This window comes from Cololabis saira, chromosome 16 (genome assembly GCF_033807715.1).
Source record: "Cololabis saira isolate AMF1-May2022 chromosome 16, fColSai1.1, whole genome shotgun sequence".
NCBI lineage: Eukaryota > Metazoa > Chordata > Actinopteri > Beloniformes > Belonidae > Cololabis > Cololabis saira.
The window spans coordinates 26,185,615-26,208,097 of record NC_084602.1 but is presented as its reverse complement, the minus strand read 5'-3'; the positions used below and the strand labels follow the sequence as shown (position 1 = coordinate 26,208,097).

General features: G+C 39.6%; 3 protein-coding genes across 3 annotated transcripts; 1 reads left to right on the top strand and 2 right to left on the bottom strand.

Annotated features, from left to right (window-relative positions):
• The first annotated feature begins 64 nt into the window (after positions 1 to 64).
• xgb (x globin) lies at positions 65 to 9,655 on the top strand. Its single transcript, XM_061742967.1, has 5 exons — positions 65 to 388; positions 3,145 to 3,252; positions 6,351 to 6,471; positions 6,691 to 6,771; positions 8,441 to 9,655. The coding sequence occupies exons 1-5, from the start codon at positions 207 to 209 to the stop codon at positions 8,558 to 8,560; spliced, it is 612 nt and encodes a 203-aa protein (XP_061598951.1). The 5' UTR covers positions 65 to 206; the 3' UTR covers positions 8,561 to 9,655.
• On the bottom strand, positions 8,709 to 12,154 carry srp14 (signal recognition particle 14). Its single transcript, XM_061743984.1, has 5 exons — positions 12,074 to 12,154; positions 10,785 to 10,857; positions 10,584 to 10,696; positions 9,733 to 9,765; positions 8,709 to 9,608 (listed from the first exon to the last, which is right to left on the bottom strand). Exons 1-5 carry the CDS (start codon positions 12,143 to 12,145, stop codon positions 9,519 to 9,521), a joined length of 381 nt encoding a protein of 126 aa, XP_061599968.1. The 5' UTR covers positions 12,146 to 12,154; the 3' UTR covers positions 8,709 to 9,518.
• A 3,525-nt stretch (positions 12,155 to 15,679) lies between these two features.
• On the bottom strand, positions 15,680 to 22,330 carry LOC133462276 (5'-3' exonuclease PLD4). Its single transcript, XM_061743430.1, has 11 exons — positions 22,308 to 22,330; positions 22,105 to 22,170; positions 21,861 to 22,018; positions 20,099 to 20,282; positions 19,041 to 19,161; positions 18,821 to 18,948; positions 18,542 to 18,742; positions 17,813 to 17,952; positions 17,580 to 17,745; positions 17,380 to 17,476; positions 15,680 to 16,875 (listed from the first exon to the last, which is right to left on the bottom strand). Exons 2-11 carry the CDS (start codon positions 22,153 to 22,155, stop codon positions 16,661 to 16,663), a joined length of 1,461 nt encoding a protein of 486 aa, XP_061599414.1. The 5' UTR covers positions 22,156 to 22,170; positions 22,308 to 22,330; the 3' UTR covers positions 15,680 to 16,660.
• Between the last annotated feature and the right edge of the window lie 153 nt (positions 22,331 to 22,483).

Here is a 22,483-nt window from a genome sequence, read left to right as displayed (position 1 = left end):
TCATACCTCTCTGATTTCTAACTTGACATAAATCCGCGATTTCCACCAAATGAGTGGAGTTCACGATGCGCACTTAAACCAGATGGCCCCACCAGCAGGTTTCCCCTGGCACTAAACTGTTTCCCCCCTCGCTGGATTTCCTCTCTCTCTCTTTCTCTCTCTGGTATTGGTACAAAAATCCTGTCTTTTTTGGTTTTAGATGAAGAATGGGCTGCGCAATATCGGGTCTTGCAGAGAGATCAGAGTATGCAGAGAGGAGCAGAGATGCTGCTGCTGCTGCTGCTGCTGCTGCTCAGCATCCCAACGAGCAGCACATCCAGATGATCAAGGATTCATGGAAAGTTATCCGCGACGATATAGCAAAAGTTGGGATTATTATGTTCGTCAGGTAAGAAGTTGAGTCTTTTCTACACTTTTCTGGCTCAATAGTTGTATTTCAGAAAAAACTCAGATAAGGAAATATTCATCCTGTGGTCTTTAAAGATTGATGCTTAAAGATTGCATGCAATCATGAGGTCAAACTGTCTCTCTTTTCAATGTATGGGTCTAAAACAAGATTATCACTGGTATTATTATATGAAAGAATAAATCCCACTGATATAACAGTAAAGGAAGTGAATCCTTTTTTTTTTATTCATATTGTGTACATACATGAGATAGATTACAATAAAAACAAGTAAGATGATGCTCCTGATAGCTCCGTGATGGTGCACCCTCCTGGGATCAGATAGGGAGGTCTCGAGATGCTCTGTAACGGTGGGATGGTGCCTTACCTTTTACAAGCCACAAATTGAACATCTCTTTGCTCTGTCTGCTGACCTTCATTATTTTAATTGAGAGCTGGGAGCAGAACACACTTCATCCACTCTTATCATTTCATATCAAGTCTTAGTCTTAGTCATTACGTAATGATACTGAGCTCCTGGTCTGCCAGTGCACTGTACAGTTAAAGGCCATCAGGAAAAGTCCTCTCTATGAATCATTGTGATAAACAGTGTCTGGGACAACATCTATGGTGATCTGGCAGTTGGTGGGTAAATAAAACAAACAATAAAAACCGTTAGACGGCCTCTGACTTCACGGATAACTGTATACAGCCTGGGAGCCAGTAAAAGCAATGTGTCTCCAGGGTGACCTGACCAGGTGAAGGAATTGACCTTGGCGTGCGAGACAGGAATGACATTAAGGTCGGAGCCAAACCAGGTGTCCGGAGGCTGTTAGAGTCTGGATCTCCTCACCGAGCGGTGAACGCTGCCATAAACAGCAAACAAGAAACATCTGTTTGCATCTACATCGGATATTCCCTCTCCATCTGGCCAGGAAATGCCAGATCTCTAATATATTCAAAATAAAAAATAAATGAATTGGAACAAAGTGGTTTGTGAATGATGCATTGCTGGAATAAAAATAGTCACTGTGTGCAGTGCCAATTAAAATCCCACTTGAGCTGTTTTAGGGTGCGACACGGTGAGCATATGTTTTGGATGCTCGCATGTACACAAGAGGAACGAACAATGGAGGAAAAAAGCAAACGCTCTGCGTGCTGCTGATGGGGTGACGGCCCTCAAATGGATGTCATCGGGTTTCGTTTCTCTGTCATTAATGAAGCTAGTGAGCAGGAGAATTGGTGTTTTTCTTTTACTTCTTTTTTTAGCCTCACCCCTGGATTAATTGTGTTTCTATTTTCCAGAAAGCAAACAAAAATAACTAAAACAGCTCCCATATTATATCATTTTACATTCAGTTTCTGTCATTTGGACAAGTATAAATTCATAATGGTTACAAATAGCTTTATATATTATCATCTTTGTCCATAGTTCTTCAAACAAAAGCTACTACCACTTATTATATGGCTAAAATAGGATATTCCTGCAGCAAACATTATAACGTGTACTGTAGTCAGAGCATGGAGGCCGTCTCAACAGTATTGTATTTCTACCAACCTCTTTGCACGGCAAAGGCCTCGGAGCGGCATATTTGGCCTTTCTTATGGCTCGTTAGAGAGGACATCATCTCTCTAATTCCTCTTCCAAAACCTCTACTTATTGGTTTACCAAAAGAGCACGTGTTGTGAATTAATGTGCATTTATGTACAAGGACTTCTGAGGTGTCCCTCCGTCAGGGCTGCAGAAATAATCACTCAGGTAATCACTGGGAAATAGTAAGCCTCAATTTTACCATCGAAGCCTAAATTTTAAGGAGATTTGCCTGAATCAGTGCCACTTATGATCAGTCTGATAACAGATAACGAGGAGGGACGATTAACGCTTAGCCTATGAATATAATATAATAGCGGATCATTAGCTGAGATTATGTGAAGTGTTATTCTGTGAACATGGATCCCACTTTAAATCTAGTTTGAAATAAGGATTTTGCCTCTGTTTAAATCATGTTTCCTCGCCTTCTCGAGTCCACAACTGCCGAGAGCATTTGAATAATTTATATTTGAATTGATGCCTGTCATTTACCCTTTTCTTTATCTTTACGGGGAAAACAACAAAAAACTAATTCAAATAAGGCTTTCATTTTAGTGTGAGCCACATTCAGAAATATTAGCAGTCTTCTAAGCAAGAATAATCAGGAATCACAGCTTGAAAATGAAAGCCTCCATGATTGGACTGCAGCATGCCGAAACTCTCTCAGTCAAAGAAAATTGATTCATTTTGAATCAGAAGAGGAGAACATGGCTTCATTGAACTGAAACGCCTTCCTGGCTCTGATGAAGCACACAGCTAAGGCTTGAAAAAAAATACAGCAGATAAATAAATAAAAACAGAGAGGCTGAGAGGCTTAGGTCCCGTATATTCTGGGACTGATTGCAACCGCTGGCCGTGAAAAGCAGAGAGGAAGGCAGTGGTGATAAACATCAGATATCAAAATCTAATCAAAGTGCCCGATGGAGAGGGAAACCGAGGAGGGAAGCTTCTTCACTGCTGAGCACAAATCTGAACATTTCCCTGTGCGTCGATACAGGATTATAGTTGTGTTTTACTGTCCACTTTCCAACTTTGCATGATCATAGTTGGAGGAACTGGAGGGAAGGTTTGTTTTGGTGTGGGAACGAGTGAATGTGACAGTCTGCCTCCTAAGTGGCTCTGAGGGGCTCACAGATGGTTGCTTCTGCTGCTGTTGTCTTGGTAACAGGTTGTTTGAGACCCATCCCGAATGCAAGGATGTTTTCTTCCTTTTCCGAGACGTGGAGGACCTGGAGAGGTTGAGGACGAGCCGGGAGCTCAGGGCACACGGCCTGCGGTCAGTTACTGCCCGCACATCTCAGCATGTCACTATAGCATCACAAGGAACACCACTGTAATGATGGTTTATGGATTTGTATGTCCCCTTTTTCTGTGTTTTCATTCTGTTTTTATTCCCATGTTCTGCATTTTTCTTATTTTACAAGAACTTCCTGCTAATTCCAGGCTACTCATCCCCTCACACCTGTATTTTGTTAGTCATTCCCTTCCATGGTTGTGATATTCCCCTGATTCCCTTTCTCCTTATCTGATCGCTTGTCTCTCTTCCTCGTCACGCTCCTGGCCTGCTCATTCGTTTTCTCATCCCGTTTTCCTTGTACCACCAGATATATTCTGCCTGAAATACCTGGTTTGAGCTCCTGTTTCTCTGAGGCTCCTCCTAAAATACCTATTGTGCTTTGATTATTTGAAAACGGAAAGTAAAGAAACACTTTAGTTTGAAGCATGTCATACTAGTCACTTCACAGCCTTCTGATGATCTAACGCAGAATCATTTCACAAATTAGAGATTTTCTCTCTAGTTTGGAAGAGATTACCTGACCCGTGTCTCTTTGGATCTCCTGTTGAGGAAGCACCAGGATGCAGCGGTGCACCATAAATTGTTGGGTTTTGAGACTGTTGGTCTAAGAGAACCTTTGAGTTAATTTTAATAGATCCTCATTTATATGGAGGGGAAAGCAGGTAAAAAAACAGCATGTCCTATTTCAGTGAAAACAAGTGTTTGGGTGCATTTCTGTGGAAGAATCCAGATACCAGATCACATTTGGCCAAAACATGGCCCACATCTGCAGTTATCTTTGGCCCACATTTGGTCTTCATTGACCGTGTTGATCCAGAGTGAGTGATACTGCCAAAGGTTGGCCACAAATCCACCTGACATGCCTCAAATCTGCCTTTTCTTTGGGCTTTTGCATCACACCTTGCCCTCACAACAGTTACTGTGACCCATCTTCACAGCCAGACTTATCACATCTTATACATAATCATAAACCATAACCCAAACCTGGGTTTGGCCTAGCTCAGGCACTTTTTTTTTTGTTTTTGTTAGCGACATGACTGAGCCAAATGTGTGAAAGTGCCCCAAAGTAGCCCTAAATGTGTCTGTTATCTGGGGAGCTGGATGTGCCTCATTTAATGTGTAAAGGTTTGTAAAACGAGAGTAAGTACCTCGGAAACACTGAAAACAGCTACCATCATTCCCCACAGCTGAACGAGTTAAACATGCAACTGCTGATCGATGCAAATTGCACCATGTTACCAAACTCCCAGTCAAATATGAAAGGCATCAAAAAAGAGCACCATCATTTGTTTAATTTCAAGAATTACACCTGTACAGTGCTCATACAGAAAACTAACTCTGTGTAGCCTATGTCAAACTGACTTCTTGTTAAAGAGAAAACTGGGCGTGCCACAGCTGAGCTTTGTGTTCTACCTTTATTTATTTTTAATTGTATTTATTTTTTTAATGTTGGCTGCCCTTTTGAACCCTTATATACCCTTATATCAAAACCAGTGTATGGTACTCTTAAGGTGTATAAGAACTGCAGTCAGCTTCTATCTACAGCTGAAGCGATACCTTGAAAAAAAAAAATGTAAAAGCTTTTTTGGATCTCGATACAAAAATGAACAAATAAAATAATCTCAACAAACAACCAATAAAGGTGGCGGTAGACACAGACTGTGGCGAGCCACTTAGTCCCTCTATAAACTGTCGCACCAAAGACGAGCATCTATGGAGCGGTGGAAAAATCAACACGCGCGTCCATGTGGCCAGCCTGTTCAGAATCACTGGGATTGCAAAATTAAGTGTAAAAATAAAAATAAATCAAAGCAGACAAAGCACCGACCACTCTTTTGATGTTAGCTTCGTCACATTCACGGCTTCTGCATTTGGGTTCGGTCATTTCATGCAACAAAAATGATGTCACAAGTCTCAATTAACTTTAAAAGTACTTTTTTTAAATTCTTAAAGGGGACCTATTATGGCAACTAATACCTATTTTAAACAGGCCTTGAATGTTTTAAAAAAAACAAGCTTTTGATTGTTTTTAATAAATAAATTAGAAATTCAGCCTCTGAGCCACGTCTTTATCTTCCCATTCTCTAACCTCATTATCTACGAGGGATTCTAAGTGGGCGGGGCTATGATAATGAGGCTCTGTGCTGATTGGCTGCCTGAATGATGTGATACACCGCTACGAAAAAATGGCGGAAGCTCCGGCCAGCGGAGTTAGTTGTGGGCGTGGTTTCACGCATCGGAGGCCAACCTATGTAAATCGCGCCCGTCGTTACGTAAGGATGGGCGCAGAATCTGAACGGCTCATAGAAGCCACATCACACTGGACGGCTCCTCCGGGCGGCTGTACAGACACTGCAGAATTTGGTTGCTTTCCTCCTTCTCTGTGTTGGCAGGCTGGGGGGAGACCACTTTATATATGTTAAAGCAAGAAAAAAATTGTTTTTCATAATAGGTCCCCTTTAACTTGAACACGAATAGATGATCAGAGCATAATGCTGTGTAAGAGACAAACTTGGGATAGTACGTGGGATAGTAAAAGGACTCGGCTGCAGACAGTGTTCAGCATCTGTCCCTCTGACAGCCGTTTGCGTCACAGCCTCCATCCTTTCCTCTGCCCGTGAACTCGACGCGGCCAATAACGTAGTGAGACCCTGAAACGGAGGTTAGTGTGGCTACAACAACATGTTGTTCGTGCCAGCACAAACCAAACAGCCTGCCAACCGCACTGGCAGACATTGGGGAGACAGACGGAAACGAGGCGGAAACCAGCTTCAACTTCATGTGTCATTTCGTCCTCCAAACCAGTGTATGCTTTCACCAACAGTGATATCCACCAGAGAAGAAAGAGGCAAACTGAACCTGTGATTTTGTTTTTATTTCACTGAGTACGAAGTAAGACTGATACATGCATGTTTCTATACTTTATTTATTATAAATATGTGAATTTGCCATTTTGCAAATCCCACCGTGGTGCTTTTCAGGCCAAGAGTCAGACTTTTCTACTGATCTATTATCTATTGATCATTGCCTGTAGTTTAATTGTGGAACCTGAACATTGTTTTTTCTCCATCCCTCAGGGTGATGTCGTTTATTGAGAAAAGCGTGGCCAGACTGGACCAGCCAGAGAGACTGGAAGCTCTGGCGGTGGAGCTGGGAAAAAGCCATTATCATTACAACGCTTCGCCCAAGTACTACAGTGTAAGACCCTGATGTTCCAACAGGACCGTGCTGCTCCCTGACAAGTGCACAGTCTAAAATCACGCAATACTGTGGCCCTTTGTGAGACTCACCGCTGCTGTTAGACCTTTAAACCACAGCTGCACGATGAACAAACACTCCTCAGCTCTTAAATGTAATTATACTAGCTGTATTTACGCTGCCACAAGGATATCAAGTTTTCTTTGTTCTATTTTCCAGTATGTGGGAGCAGAGTTCATCTGTGCCGTACAGCCCATCCTGAAGGAGAAGTGGACCCCCGAGCTGGAGGAGGCGTGGAAAGTAAAGCACTTAGTATCTTCAAAATAATTACTCTTTGGCCTCGTGTAGTTGCTCTGCTGTCAGGAATATTTTTAAATTAACTTTATAAATAGATTCAACCTTGAACTTTGACCTCTTAACATAAAATCTAAAAATTGGAACTTAGAATTTCATCTAATGTGTAAGTATCTCAAATTAATCGTTTCGTCTATTTAAAAGTAATATCTGATGATAACATAAGATCTTTAAATTAGTAAGTTAATTTATATATTATATATACAGTACAGACCAAAAGTTTGGACACACCTTCTCATTCAAACAAATGGGGAAGTGTATCCAAACTGTGTGTGTGTATGTGTATGATAGATAGATAGATAGATAGATAGATAGATAGATAGATAGATAGATAGATAGATAGATAGATAGATAGATAGATAGATGATACCTTAGTATCTTAAATGAATCAGAATCTAAAACGAATTAGTTGATATTTCAAAGAATGGCATGATTTCTTAAAATTATATATTATACATCTTTAAAAAATGTGTTGTAAATTTCAAAATCAAGTTAGCATCTAAAAATATTGCATTAATACTTCATAACAGCGAGCCAAAATATACAGTCTCATCCATTTGTTTTTGTTGTTTAGGGATCATTTTTCCCCCCTTTAAAAAAAAAATGTGTGTTACTATTTCAATGTTGCCTTTAAACATGGTCACCAACATAAATTTGCTGAAAATGGGATTCAAGGTATAGAAGGATAAAAAAAATGGGAAAAAAACTAAGAAGAGTAAATAATGTCAATGTGTGCTGATTCCACAGGGATATTATATATCAAAGGTTAAATAATTAATATTTCAACGCAGTACACCAGACTACCTATGAAATAAACCACAAAATGTTGACTTGCCAATTCATGACTTCCTTGAGGCAAACATTTTCACTTATAAACTGCTGCAGAGGTCCAAAGTGGTGCTTATGAGCTCTCCAGAATGTAGAAAATGTCTGGCACCTACAATCTAACACGTCAAACGTCCTGAGGGGGAGAGATTTAATATGCATCCTCCCCAAATCTTCAGACTAAACCCCGTGCGTGCAGCCGTCACTGCCAGCAATCACATCCGAGCCACTGTTGCATCAGTCCCGCACATCTCCTCAACGCACCGAGGAACATGTCAGAAGGGAAAGTAGTGTAACGTAATTGACTGATGTGAAAATCTGCATCCCACTGAGCCCTGCACACGCACACTTGAGTAAGGCTCCGTCACGTCACATCAATCTGGGATCCCACGAGTGATTCATTCAGACATGGACGTGGTTAAGTTGCACTGGAGCGATTTTGAGAAGGCATCCTAAAAGAGGGGAAAATTTAAAAAAATTATTTTTTTTTTTATTTATATTTTTGTCACCCAGTGCTCCTGCCTAAGTCCTGTGCATTGCTCACAAAATTAAGATTCTTAATATTGCAATTAAATTAGTTCATGATCTTGTATTTGAAGTGGGCTCTACTGCCCTCTAGTGGCCAAATCGAAACATGCATCACCTTCAACAAGACATTTACTGCCATACTTTTAAAACTGACACGTAAATCACGTGTTTCCTCAATTTTATGAGATAACTAAAATTAGGGTGTTAAGATATTTAACGTGTTTGACCAGTGACCCAATGAGTTCCCTTGTTTTTGACCCAGGCCATGTTCCAGTACGTGACCGGCCTGATGAAGCAGGGATACCAGGAGGAAAGTTCCCGCCAGCGTCACCTCACAGCATCCCCCAAGGACAGACTGGACAAGAGGAGCACGGCGCTATGAGACGGACTACCACAGACTGTTTTTAATCAACGCCGCATATCTATGTGTATATGTACATAGGCAGGACTTACCGTCTTGTTTTCTACACTTCCCACCTTCAGTCATTATTTGCTACTTTATTAGACTGCATAAAGAAAACATGCTGCCATTCTTAACAAAGCACTTTATTTCTGAACTTAAATTCTGTTGCAGTGAAGAGACGATAGAAAAAAAACACTCCAACTGTAGTTAAACCTGCCATATAAGTGCGGTAAACAAAAACTACTTTATTGGACTTACAACCTCTTCTTTTTTGTGTCTGTATTTATAAGTCTTTATACCACCTTTCAGAAAAGGTGACTTTGAACTTAACCAGAAACTAAAGCTATACATTTGATTTAATGTTTAAGACTTGGCTTGAGTACATAATTCCAAAACGGGGCCAATTATATTTATCCTTACAAGGTGAACATAAAATAGATCCAAAGACTCAAAACCCAATGAGTGAGTTTCAACAAAAACGCACCAGTAACATCGGCTTTTTCTGTGTCTAAGCACCCACGTTAGAAATTTAAAACAATGGAGGATTGAGAAAAAAAGAAAAATCATAAATAGGAACTAAAAATAAATGATAAGCTGTTAATCAATGGGCTCCTTGGACATGGCTCCAGAGGTGGCACAACTGTTCTGAAGCAAAAATGTTGGAGATTCATTAGAATTTGATTGCTTCTCATGATACAAGAAATCCTCAGGTAGTCACTCCTAATCACCGATGGCACCGGGCAGCCGGGGATGAGACGTCACCAGACAATGGCATTATATCTACACAGTCACCAGGTAAATGAACAGTGGTCGTGAGGCCTCAGATTAATGGAAAGAGAGCCGAGTGGGGCTGCAGATCAGGCCGTGCCCTCAACCAGTCCCCTCGGATCGACGAGGACTGTTTAGGTGCCCAGAGTTAGGTTAAAGAGTCTGTTGCTCATTGGGTGGCTTTTGTTTTCTTGCTCTTGCTTTTCTTGTCTTTTTTCTTTAGACCATCCATGTGAGCTCTAAGGAGGTTGGAATATGCCTGGAAAAGAAATGGCAAAATGATTAAAGATACAGAAATAAGAGGATGCGTCAGTCTTTTATGCACACCAAAACCTGATTAACAGAAGGGGAGTATGAACGGAGGAGGATATTATGCAACGTACCATTTGAAACTTAATTACTTCTTTGGTGCTGACCTGAAAATGAAAGAAAAATCAGAATTAGGCTAACTCTTAACAAGCAGTATTAAAACATCAGGACATTATCCAAAATACACAGCATCCAATGTGTAGAGTCCGTGTACTTTGCGGCCATCCGTTTTTTGTTTAGAAATTACAAAATAAAAATAGAGAAATAATCCAAAATAATCCGTTCCCCATCTTTTGTTTTGATAATAAAAAACGGAAAACGGATCGTTATCCGATTTCATTGATGTGTTTGAAAATCGAAATTGGGAATTAAAACAGCGAGTGGAAAACTCTTTTCTCTATTTCCTATTAGTTTCCAAGGATACTGAAAACAAGGATTGGACAAATGGCGGGATTGCACATGCGCAGTAATAAATGAAGAAAGTTGTTTCTGGTTCTTTTGTTGATCAGATTGAATATGAACAGTTTTAGATTTTTTTTTAATGTTGAAACAGAAAATAAATCAAATATGAAACATGGGAGTGAAACATGAGTTTAATCTGTCTTCACTCCATCATGAAACTGCTGTGATGTTGTGACAGTCCGTTCACCTGCAGCGTCAGAAAAAAGCAGCGTCATCAATAACATGTACTGAACTCTAACATACAGTAGATAGAGAAAAGAGTTTTCCACTCGCTGTTTTAATTCCCAATTTCGATTTTCAAACACATCAATGAAATCGGATAATGGATAACGATCCGTTTTCCGTTTTTATTATCAAAACAAAAGATGGGAAACTGATTATATCTCTATTTTTATTTTGTCATTTCAAAACAAAAAACGGATGGTCGCCAAGTACACGGACCGTGCAGGAACAGTCAGCTCACCACTGTGCTTATTTTCTTCTTGCCATCAGATGCTCTGATGAGACACTTGTTATCAGCGGGTTCAAAGGACTCCGAGTGGCCCTTTCTGGGTGCCGGTTTGGTTCTTCCATCATCTGGAAGAATAAAAAGCATCTCAATGTAGTCACTTAGAGGCCAAAACAGAAAATGACACCTCAACTTCCTATTTAATTGCTTACTTACACTTCTTTAGTGTGATGACAACGCTGCCTGATGTTCTGCACTTCTGGAAGAGCCGAGTGAGCTCTGTGAGAAACTGAAGAACAGGTTTGAGTTACTGCTTTCAGAGTCATGTGCTACAGATCAACACAGCTGCTTTTCTACAGTCGTTTCTCGTGATAACTGCTGGTTCACCAACATGGTGCTCCCTCTGATCATTTGGAGCAGAGACAAACGTGAGCTGGTTAAATCCACCCTAATCTGAGTCTGTGATTTCACACAACCCTCAATGACTCATTGAAACAGACATGTTAACCCTTGTGCTGTCTTTGGGTCAAGGGAGGGTGAAGGGAGAAAAGAAGGAATAAAAGGAAAGTAGTAAGGAAGAAAGGAGAAAAGAAGTAGGAAAGGGAGTAAGTAAGGGAGAAAGATGGAATGAAGGAAAGAAAGAAAGGAGAAAAGAAGGAAAGAAGTAGGAAAGGGAGTAAGGAAGGGAGAAAAGATGGAATGAAGGAAAGAAAGAAGTAAGGAAGAAAGGAGAAAAGAAGGAAAGAAGTAGGAAAGGGAGTAAGTAAGGGAGAAAAGATGGGAGAAAGAAAGGAAAGAAGGGAGAAAAGACGGAAGGAATGGTGAAAAGGAAAGAAGGTAATAAAGGAACGAAAGACGGAAAGGACGTAGGAAGAAAAAGGAGTAAAGGAGGGTAAAAAAGGAGAAAAAGAGGAACGGAAGAAGGAAGGAGAGAGCATGGCAGGAGGTAAGAATTGGGTCATTTTGACCCAAAGACAGCACAAGGGTTAAAACCTCCTGAAACAAAAAGGGGCCTGTGATTATTATTATTTTTAGTTAGAAATGACTTCAAACGCCCAAAAACTGGCATTTGGGTTGGTCTTTTATGCTTTTATATGATAAACTAGTGAATAAGTAAAATTTGAAGTGAAATAACCTTTAAATGCTGCAAACATGTTTAATTCAATTCGCTTTAGCTGATCCTGCGTGTGTAAAAACTAATTATAAAGAGCTCTAATTTAACTAGATTGAAGCCAACAGCTAACTTTTATTGCTGAACAACTTTTAATAGTAATTACTCTGCCAGAAACTGCATTTTAAACCAGTTAAACTCCGAAGCTGCTGTTTGTTCAGATCAACCTCACGCTGGAGGTTTAGCTAGTGGCGTTAGCTTCCCCAACATTAAGGCCTTTAGTAACCCGCCCTTCACACGCTGTGGTCGTCAAACAGACCCTTTGGTATTATATGGTAATAACAAGCAAAGAGCAACAAAAACTGCTTATTAATAGTGGACTTCTTTTCCTTACCGCGTCGTTTTCCAGCAGCACCATGACGGACCTCTCAGTGCTAACGCAGTGGAGCTGCTGAAGACACGTCATAGAAGCCGAGGCCCCGCCCCCTCCGGAGCCCCGCCCCCTCCCGGCGGGGCTGCCGCGGCCCCACAGCGCCGCCTGCTGTTAGGGAGGGGAATAACAGCGTCATTCCGTATTATCAAATAGCCTGTAATCAGAATCAGAATCAGAATCAGGTTTATTGGCCAAATCAGGCAGGGCCGGTTCTAGAAAATGACGACTAGGGCTGCATCTCAGATCAGAGGGGGTGCACATGCCTGGCACGTTATTCAACGCTAAATTATGCATTTTCCCATAATTTCAAGCGGAATGATACTAGCAAAACAAGAATATTTAAAGTGTATTTCAAATGCTTTATTGCAGCAATATTGCTGCAGAACAAAGAAACTGCTACATTTAGTCTAGCAACAGATGTTTCTTACCCTGAAAATAAAACATAGAAATTCAAACTAATTTTATCTATAGCCTACAGCTCAAAACCATCACTAAACATGACAGTCATTTCAAGTGGAATGATACCAGTCAAACAATAATATTTAAAGTGTCTTTCAAGTGCATTTTTGCAGCAATATTGCTCCAGAACAAAGAAAATGCTACATTTAGTCTGGGCTACCTCACCCATCAGACAATCTAGCAACAGAAAATAAAACATAGCAACAAAAATAAATATAACCATAAATATACAGGACTGTCTCAGAAAATTAGAATATTGTGATAAAGTCCTTTATTTTCTGTAAAGCAAAAATGTCATGCATTCTGGATTCATTAAAAATCAACTGAAATATTGATAGCCTTTTATTATTTTAATATTGCTGATCATGGCTTACAGCTTAAGAAAACGCAAATATCCTATCTCAGAAAATTAGAATATTCTGGGAATCTTAATCTTAAACTGTAAACCATAATCAGCAATATTTAAATAATAAAAGGCTTGCAATATTCAGTATATTTATTATATAGACATGGTTATGGAAAAGTGCATTGTTACAGCATATGATTGTGGTTATTATTATTATTATTATTATTATTATTATTATTATTATTATTATTATTGCACAGTGATTGATTACTCTGAGACTCTATGAGTGATGAGAGTTCATCAGAGCAACAGCTTGGGGGAAGAAAATGTCTCTGTGTCTTGAACCCCAACATGACTACACTGCTAATCTTTATTGGTGTACATTATTTTTGACAAACAGGTTAATGGCTCATCAGTTAAATGACATCCACAAAGTAATAAGCTACACAGAATCAGAATCAGGTTTATTTGGTCAAGTCAGGTCAAACAAGACAGGGAATTTGACTTCGGTTGTTTCGCTCACTGTACAGTAAAAGGACAAATGACAGCTCTTATTAACATATATACAATTAAAAAAAAAGTGAAAGGTGCACCAGTATGAGGTAGATATGGTTATGGAAAGGTGCATTGTTACAGCATATGATTGTGGTTATTATTATTATTATTATTATTATTATTATTATTATTATTGCACAGTGATTGATTACTCTGAGACTCTATGAGTGTTGAGAGTTCATCAGAGCAACAGCTTGGGGGAAGAAACTGTTTCTGTGTCTGGAGGTCTGGAGGGGAGGAGTTCAAACAGTGTGTGAGGGGTCTGCAGAAATGTTACCTGCCTGTATATAATCAGTTGTATAATCAATAGTATATAATCAGAATCAGAATCAGAAAGAAGTTTATTGCCATGTAGTTTAACACACACAAGGAATTTGTTGTGTTGATTGGGGCAATACAAAAGAACAAATCATATTAAAAGAAAAAATGTACAATACGTTGGTTTTAAAGTGCTGGAGTAGTGAGTCTTTACAGAGGTGACCTAGGATGTGCGTTAATGTGACGCATAAGGTCAGAAGTGGAGTCTTTACATTAATGTGACGTAGAGTGGGGTGGGGGGACAGTCCGTGGTAGACGGGGGAGAGGGGTGTCCGGGGCCTTGTTGATGAGGACAGCTGCAGTCAGGAAAGAAACTGTTTTTATGGCATGAGGTTTTGGTCCTGATGGACCGCAGCCTCCTGCCAGAGGGAAGAGTCTGGAACATTTTATGTCCGGGGAGGGGAGGGGTCTGCTGCAATCTTTCCTGCACGCTTCAGGGTCCTGGAGGTGCAGGTCCTGGAGAGATGGAAGATTGCAGCCAATCACCTTCTCTGCAGAGTGGATGATACGCTGCAGCTGCTCCTGTCCTTTACAGTGGCAGCAGCTACCAGATGGTGATGGAGGAGGTGAGGATGGACTCGATGATGGCCGTGTAGAACTGCACCATCATTTTAGTTGAACTTCTTCAGCTGCCGCAGGAAGTACATCCTCTGCTGTGCTCTTTTGATGAGGAAGGTGATGTTCAGCTCCCACTTGAGCTCCTGGGATATGATGGTCCCCAGAAAGAGGAAGGAGTCCACAGTGTCTGCTGGGGAGTCACACAGGTGATGGGGGCAGGTGGGGCTGATAATACTGATAATAATACATTCCTATTATCAAATAGCCTGTACATAAATATATTCCACCGTATTCTGAAGCTGTCATAATCGGTTTGAGTGTAATTCTGACAGCCTTGGCGACAATGGAGCCCTGTGATAAACTGGTGATCTGCCTGGGGTGTATTCAGCCTTTCTTTATCACAACCAATCTTTTCAAAATGATATACTTTCATTGGTACTAATGTCCAAATCTCAGAAAAATAATTTACAGATTTCAGGGTCCTTCCTTCTTATAGCAGAAAATTGCTGTGTTGATGCAGTGAACAAGACATTGGAAATATTGCTTCCAAGTTCCAAAGGTAATTCATGCACATTTATTAATAAGGTAAGTACTAACAGGGGGTACATTTGAACAATGCACACTGATTGTAACTAATAATTTAATTTCATAATTGTTGTGTTCAGTATATCCATTACACACTCACTGACCATTTTATTAGGTACACCGGAATAAAGTGTATCTATATTATCATCATTCAGATATCCAGTTAAGACAACAGGTTTAAACAAGTGCTTGTACACTTACTTTTTTAAGTATATGTTTAATTTAAAGCAATACTACCAATTTAAAATAATCAGATGTTATACTAGGCTCCAGAAGAAGCAACAATCACCATCGAAAAAAAAAGTCATGTACCACATAGTACTGATTTTCAAACTTGTTAGAATTAGATCAATATTTCCTCAGAGCTTCTGCTCAAAGTCACCATTCGAAAAAAATAAATAGTCAAACAAGTCTATAGTTATCCTGGACAAAAACAGCCGTCTGCAAAAACGCCATTCATAGGTGGATCGTAGCTGTGAGGCTGGAGGCCACAAAACTAAAGTTGCACAGGTGCAGTGATCTGAACCAGCGGTATTGGTTGTTGCTCATGGGTACCAAAACTTGATATCAGTGTCTGATTTTACAACTGTTAATATCAATAATACACTGCAGTGAATTCTCAGTTTCATCATGAACTATGACTTAAAAACATTTATACTAACTTTTTCAACAGAAATCAAATGACTGCACATATTTAACAAAAAAGTGAAATGTTTTTTATTTTACATATTCAGTATACACTGTATTATATAGTATATATTAAACATTCAAAGAAAAGCTTAATACTTAGTCATTATGTAAAAGAAACACTGCTAATCTTATAACCATGCCAGCCTTGGCGGTGCTGCTCAGGGATTGGCTCTGGTTCCCTCTGTTGCTCTCCATCACTGCTGGGATGTCTACACAGGTCGGCGGGGGTCCGCCTGTGCTGGGGCGGGTTGGGCAGGCGCCCCCAACCTGCCCCAGGGGTCGCAGGGGTGGAGAGGTCTCGGGGGCTGGAGAGGTGGGTGGGTGGTGCCTGGGTCGGCTCACGGCTGTGGCTGTCAGGGGTCTGGGTGCTCGTGTTGGTGTGGGGTCTTCTGCTGGCCAACCGGGCCGGGGACCTCCTGGTTCTGCTCTCGCATAAATCATCATTTTGAGGAGCTGGGCGTGGGGCTGGTGGGGGAGACTGGACTTGGGTGGTTGTGGTGACGGAGTGCAGCATGGTATAGGAGTATCAGTGTGGAGTTGGATCTGAAAGTCTATCTGAATGTCAATTTATAACAATAGAATTTAGCATTCAAGTAATATTAGATTACTTTCTGCATTGCTTTATATGTAGATATGTTTTTTTTTTGTTGTATAAATTCAGACTCGAACACCCGGATGGATATCAGTGTAATTATGGAATATTGGAGATGGGGTAGGACTAAATAATTTTGATTTCTTCCTACCTGTTAAACTAATCCTGTTAAACAGGATTAGTGTGCTGTGTGTATTGTTATGTGTGTGCATTTACATAGGTATTAGATTCATAGATTCATACTAAAGTTAACAGAGATAGAGTTATACAATGGTTCTGACATATCTGGAATTAATCAATCAATAATATACCTGTATAACAGTTAAGGAAACAGTATAATTTTCTGATTCTTGCAAGGATATAATCTAAACATTTTTTTTTTTTAAAAGGCCAAAATTATGCCTACAGTATAATATAGAATTAAACCACATGAGAGACATATATATCAGCGCTTCAGTCGTGTTGAAAGTGCACAGTCTGGGTTGTGCCCAAGATCAGCCAGGTGCACAGCAAAGTCTGAATGCCAGTCTCTGGCAAAGACGCCCTTAAGTTGGCTGTGCAGGGTCTTCGTCGTAGACGCAGGGGGGATAGTGTGCTGGGAAATTACTAGACTCACTCCAGCTGTGGTCACAAAGTAGTCCCCTGCCCAGTTGGAGGTACCTAGGTTGCAAAACAGTCTGGTTAATGATTAATTAAGCCTAGCTCAGGAGGAAAAAAGAAAAACTTGGATGTATAAGAATCAAACACTGGATTACTTCAAACTCAAGAATAGATATACAGGACTGTCTCAGAAAATTGGAATATTGTGATTTTCTGTAATGCAATTTAAAAAAACAAAAAATGTCATACATTCTGGATTCATTACAAATCAACTGAAATATTGCAAGCCTTTTATTATTTTAATATTGCTGATCATGGCTTACAGCTTAAGAAAACTCAAATATCCTATCTCAAAAAATTGAATATTCAGGGAATCTTAATCTTAAACTGTAAACCATAATCAGCAATATTGAAATAATAAAAAGCTTGCAATATTTCAGTTGATTTGTAATGAATCCAGAATGTATGACATTTTTGTTTTTTTAATTGCATTACAGAAAATAAAGAACTTTATCACAATATTCTAATTTTCTGAGACAGTCTTGTATTGAGGTAATAACTTACCAATGTATGCTGCCTTATCAGTCACCATGAATTTATTATGGTTGACTCTGGAATATGGAATATCAGAATAATTTCCCACAGGGACAACGTACAATTTCTGAGGGAGAAAAATAAGAATACCATGGTATATCTGAGACAAAGGAGATAAACCTCATAATACAAATGTTGAAGAGATTTTTTTTTTCTAGGCATTTTCTTACTATTTGGACATTAATATGATGGCGAGGGGAGTCTATTGCAGCCAGAGACCGAAGAAAAGGCAGCATGGCTGGATCGGAGTCTCGCCCGCAGCTGATCAGCATTCTGATCTTAATCTTCCTGTCATAAGCGGCTGTCCTGATGGCATCGTCAATAACCGACCAGTATCTGAAAGGAATCCAGAGTGAGGAAATCACACAATGGATCTTTATTATAGATGGTTATCTAGACTCACTTGTGAGGCCTTTCAAAGCGTGTGGTGGGGAAGTACTCCATGACAGATACATCAATAAAATGCTCGGCCTCCGAAATGGTGGAGATAATCGCCTCCAGATCCTGAGTCCTCGATGGAGGACAGAACGATGGTGGAGATCCCTGAGATGGGGGCACAAATAACCACAGGTGGGTAGTAACGAGTTACATTTACTCCATTACATTTACTTGAGTAAGTTTTGGGAAATTGTGTACTTTTAGGAGTAGTTTTGAATCACTATACTTTTTACTTGAGTAGATTTGTGAAGAAGAGACTGTTACTCTTACTCCACTACATTAGGCTACGTTGAGCTGTTACTTTTCTTTTATCTGCCTACGCGTCAATCTCATGACATGTGTGTGAGTGATTCTTTGGGAAAAATCTTTGTTTTTGCATGTTTTGTCACATTTACACAGACTCAAACACACACAGAGTTTCTATGAGTTCATGGGCTTGTTCTAGTTCTGCCTGGTTAAAAAAGAAAAGTGCAAAGGCTTGAAATTTTGTGCTACTTGTGCTTAATTAATTTTGGCTACTCTACCCACCTCTGCAAATAACACAAACAACCACATTTGGCTCATGTAACCCTCTGTAGGTGGTTATATGAAAACATAACAGATACTGTAGGGCAACTTCTTCCCTATAAATGCAAACAACAAAACTTTCGTGAAAATAACCCAGTAAAAAGGAAGTGAAAGCGGAGTGACTCACAGCGAGGTACAGCCTGCTGGAGATGTTATCCTCTTTCACCAGCAGGGGGTGGTGCTTGTTGATGGCAGTGTCAAACTTTGCAGGCCAGGGCTGTGGCAGGGAGCTGTTGGGCTGCCCCATCACCCAGTACGACTGGAAGATCTTGTGGAGGTCCTTTGCCAGACTGGAGCAGTTGTAGATCACCACTCCCAGTTCCTTTACCTGCAGAAGGAAAAGATAATGATGAATGTATTTGGAAGTTAAAATTCATCCCGAGGCTATAACTGCTTCTGGTCTGACCTGTGTCAGCGCCCTCCAGTCCATGTTGGCGCTTCCAATAAACACATGCTTTCTGTCAACGATCCAGAACTTGGTGTGTAGGACGCCTTTTGTTAGGTGCCCAAAGTTCACACTCCTCACCTGAACTCCTACAGATAACCAGGAATAGAAAATAGGTCATAATAACTCAAAATATGCAGTATGGATGGAAAATATCCAGAGAGGAAAGTCAGTGCCAAACCTTTTTGTTTTAAGATTTTTAAATCAGTGGAGTTTGTCCTGATGGAGGGAACACTGGTCACCACTTGAACAGATACATTTCTGGAGGGCAGCTCCTCAAGTGCTTTCAGGATGTCTTTTCCCTGAGAGGAATAGACTCACTGCATTAAATAAGCTTTTTTCAAAAAACTACATTTTAAATGATCATATATACACATATACACATATATACATATATACATACATACATACATACATACATACATACATACATACATACATACATACATACATACATATATATATACATACATATACATATATACATACATACACATACATATATACATACACACACACACACACACACACACACACACACACACACACATACACACACACACACATAAACAAAAGAGAGAAATAGAGAGATTCTGTGTTTTAGACCATATATTTGGGTGTCTGCAGTGACTGCCAAATCAAAAACCTTTACATGACATAACAATCTAAATCTGAAAAATCTGCTCAGATTTTCAGGGTTCTGTGACATCACAGACCCAGTTCTGACTAATCATCCAGCCTCCTCATCTTTTCCTCTGCCCATCATGCAGCCCTGGCTGTCTGTTAATATACAGGACTGTCTCAGAAAATTAGAATATTGTGATAAAGTTCTTTATTTTCTGTAATGCAATTAAAAAAACAAAAATGTCATACATTCTGGATTCATTACAGATCAACTGAAATATTGCAAGCCTTTTATTATTTTAATATTGCTGATTATGGTTTACAGTTTAAGATTAAGATTCCCAGAATATTCTAATTTTTTGAGATAAGATATTTGAGTTTTCTTAAGCTGTAAGCCATGATGAGCAATATTAAAATAATAAAAGGCTTGCAATATTTCAGGTGATTTGTAATGAATCCAGAATGTATGACATTTTTACATTACAGAAAATAAAGGACTTTATCACAATATTCTACATTTCTGAGACAGTCCTGTAAGTGCTCTGTTCTTCATTCTTTTGTTTGCTGTATACTTGCCATCTGTTTAAATAAAGTGTGTTAGAGTCACAAACTCACAGGAATGTCTGTAGAAGAATTAACATTGATATCCTCCCCTGTTAAAGTCCAGTAGAAAGATGCCACTTCCACTTGTGTCGTTGCCATGGAGATGAGAGCTTTCCAGACTTGCTCCAGTGGGATCCCGAAGGTCGCGTTGGCGTCGTATTCTAATCCTTCAGGGATGCTCTCCACCAGGCTCATGCTGAGGGAGCAAACACACGGGAGTAGGGTCGCCAACCGTCCCTTGAAAAATGGAATCGTCCCGTATTTATAAACTAAAGTACGCGTCCCATATTGAGCTGAAAGGGACACACTTAGTCCCGTATTACTGTGAGAGTCAAAAAATAGTCATAAAATGCCAATGGAAAATTGTATTCCAGGTTTATTGTAACAAAAAGATCAAAAGGCAGCAATCAATTATAATAATGCAAAAATAAAATAACAAACAATGAATATTTGCGTGGCTGAAGCAAAACGATGACGGTCAACAAAAGATATATCAGCCTACTACATGAAGACTTTCCTTTTGTCTTCCACCCGCCACCACACAATCAAACCAACCAACCAACAAATTAAAGCCACACCTATAAACCCCAACGTGATGACGTAACCTAAGTATAATTTCTATAATTTAAACGTATCCATAACTTAAATTTAAAGTACCATTATAATTAAGCAAAGCAAAAATATGTTATTTTTAGCTGCTACAATGGCATTGAGCTGTTGAGTTCATAAGTTTCTGTTTTTACAACTGTAGCCTAAGTCATGGCCTTTGAGGCACAAATATGTTTACAAGTTTTCTACAGACTTTCTGTTTACACTTTTGTTATTGCATTAAAAATGCGAACTATTACAGAATGGATGTTCCGCTTTCTTTCTATTGTTTTATATGAAATTATACAATTTTAGGTTAAGCAGGACAGGTTTCTGCAGAAACCTGTCCTGTTCCTGTTTCTGTTTCTGCAGAAACCTGTCCTGTCCTGAATTCTTTGAGTTTTTCTTTTTTATTTTATTATATTTTCTGAATAATAAGAGATGGAGACCCAAAATACTGAATCTACCCTCTGTAGCAGTGACCACTATTAGAATATGGAACTATTAACACTGTTATGTGATGCCCTGTTACAGCACATCTCATGTTTTGCTGTAGTCATTTCCTTTTCACTTTTGTTTTCATTTATGAAGCACACCTTTTTTTGACTAAGCACCTTTCATTCATGCCATTTTTTAAAAGGCACATTGTGTTGAATACATTTTTTTTGAATTGTAACAGTGGTGTCGCTTTCATTTTTTTCAAACATTATTGACTGAGCTGAGTAATATTAAAAATTTTGAGTGTATTTCCCACAGACTATGAGCTGAGGAATATTAAACATTTTGAGTGTATTTCCCACAGACTATGAGTTGAGGAAAATAGAAAATATAACTTAAATATTTTTATATATATTGAACTTATTCGGGTTAACAGTGTGTTTAAGAAAGATACTTATTTTATTCAGTTCATTTTGTTATTTTGTATTAAAGTGACTTACTGGATAGTAATTTGTTTTCCATGTGTTCATGGCATTCAAAAATATGCATCTAATTCAATACAGGTTCGAGTCAAATAGTAAATAAAAATAGTTTCACACACAAAAAAAAGGTGCAAAAAAAATTCACCACACCAAGAAGGATGAAGGGCGGCTGCCGATGAGGTTTCCCTTATTTATTTTTCAGGGAGTTGGCAACCCTACTCGTGAATAACATCTGCAGGAGATAGTAATTGTTTTAAGATTTAAACCTGCACTGGTCCGTGGGGGTTTCCTCGCCATCGTCCTGCGGAAAGGTGTCGTGGTTCTCGGGGGTCGGTGGTCTCTCCAGAACAACCACAGCCAGCACAATCCCCAGCACCGTGAGGCAGCCCAACACCACCCCCAGGGTCACACAGCTGGTCGTCCTCTGACAACCAACAACACAAGAAATAACACTTAAGACTATGGCTAAATGTTACCCCACGAGACAGTGATGTTCATGTGTAATCTTACCCCTTTATTTGAAACGTAATTGTCGTGCAGGCTGCTGTACATCGACGTCATCTTTCCTTTCAAGCTCTGCTCGCAATATTGTAAGGTTAAGAGCAGGGAATTAGGTTGAGATCTTTCCGTCCCTACTTCAATAACAGCAGGTCATAAAGTTTAAAATAAACTGGAGTTTTTGTTTCAAAGTAATGAAAGTAGAATCAACTTACAGATGCAGTCTCTTCCCCTCCAGCTGCCACCACAGACTGCTCTGGTGATATCTGGGCTGGTAAATTTATCCTGCACAGTTCCTGTTTTAACTTTCATTTCAGCTCCGAGGAGCTCAGAAATCCCAAAGAGTTTACAATGACTACAACTTAAGTTAAAAAAAGAAAAAAATACTATA

What these genes read in the sequence shown, in the direction of transcription:
- xgb (XM_061742967.1), top strand. Translation starts at nt 207, where the DNA reads ATGGGCTGCGCAATATCGGGTCTTGCAGAGAGATCAGAGTATGCAGAG. An exon ending in GGGATTATTATGTTCGTCAG is followed by an intron (nt 389 to 3,144) that starts GTAAGAAGTTGA and finishes TCTTGGTAACAG; the next exon opens with GTTGTTTGAGACCCATCCCG. An exon ending in CTCAGGGCACACGGCCTGCG is followed by an intron (nt 3,253 to 6,350) that starts GTCAGTTACTGC and finishes TCCATCCCTCAG; the next exon opens with GGTGATGTCGTTTATTGAGA.
- srp14 (XM_061743984.1), bottom strand. Translation starts at nt 12,145, where the DNA reads ATGACGTGTCTTCAGCAGCTCCACTGCGTTAGCACTGAGAGGTCCGTC. An exon ending in AGAAGAAAATAAGCACAGTG is followed by an intron (nt 9,766 to 10,583) that starts GTGAGCTGACTG and finishes TTTCATTTTCAG; the next exon opens with GTCAGCACCAAAGAAGTAAT. An exon ending in AAGTAATTAAGTTTCAAATG is followed by an intron (nt 9,609 to 9,732) that starts GTACGTTGCATA and finishes TTTCTTTTCCAG; the next exon opens with GCATATTCCAACCTCCTTAG.
- LOC133462276 (XM_061743430.1), bottom strand. Translation starts at nt 22,155, where the DNA reads ATGACGTCGATGTACAGCAGCCTGCACGACAATTACGTTTCAAATAAA. An exon ending in ATTCTTCTACAGACATTCCT is followed by an intron (nt 19,162 to 20,098) that starts GTGAGTTTGTGA and finishes TATTCCTCTCAG; the next exon opens with GGAAAAGACATCCTGAAAGC. An exon ending in ACTGGAGGGCGCTGACACAG is followed by an intron (nt 18,743 to 18,820) that starts GTCAGACCAGAA and finishes TTCCTTCTGCAG; the next exon opens with GTAAAGGAACTGGGAGTGGT.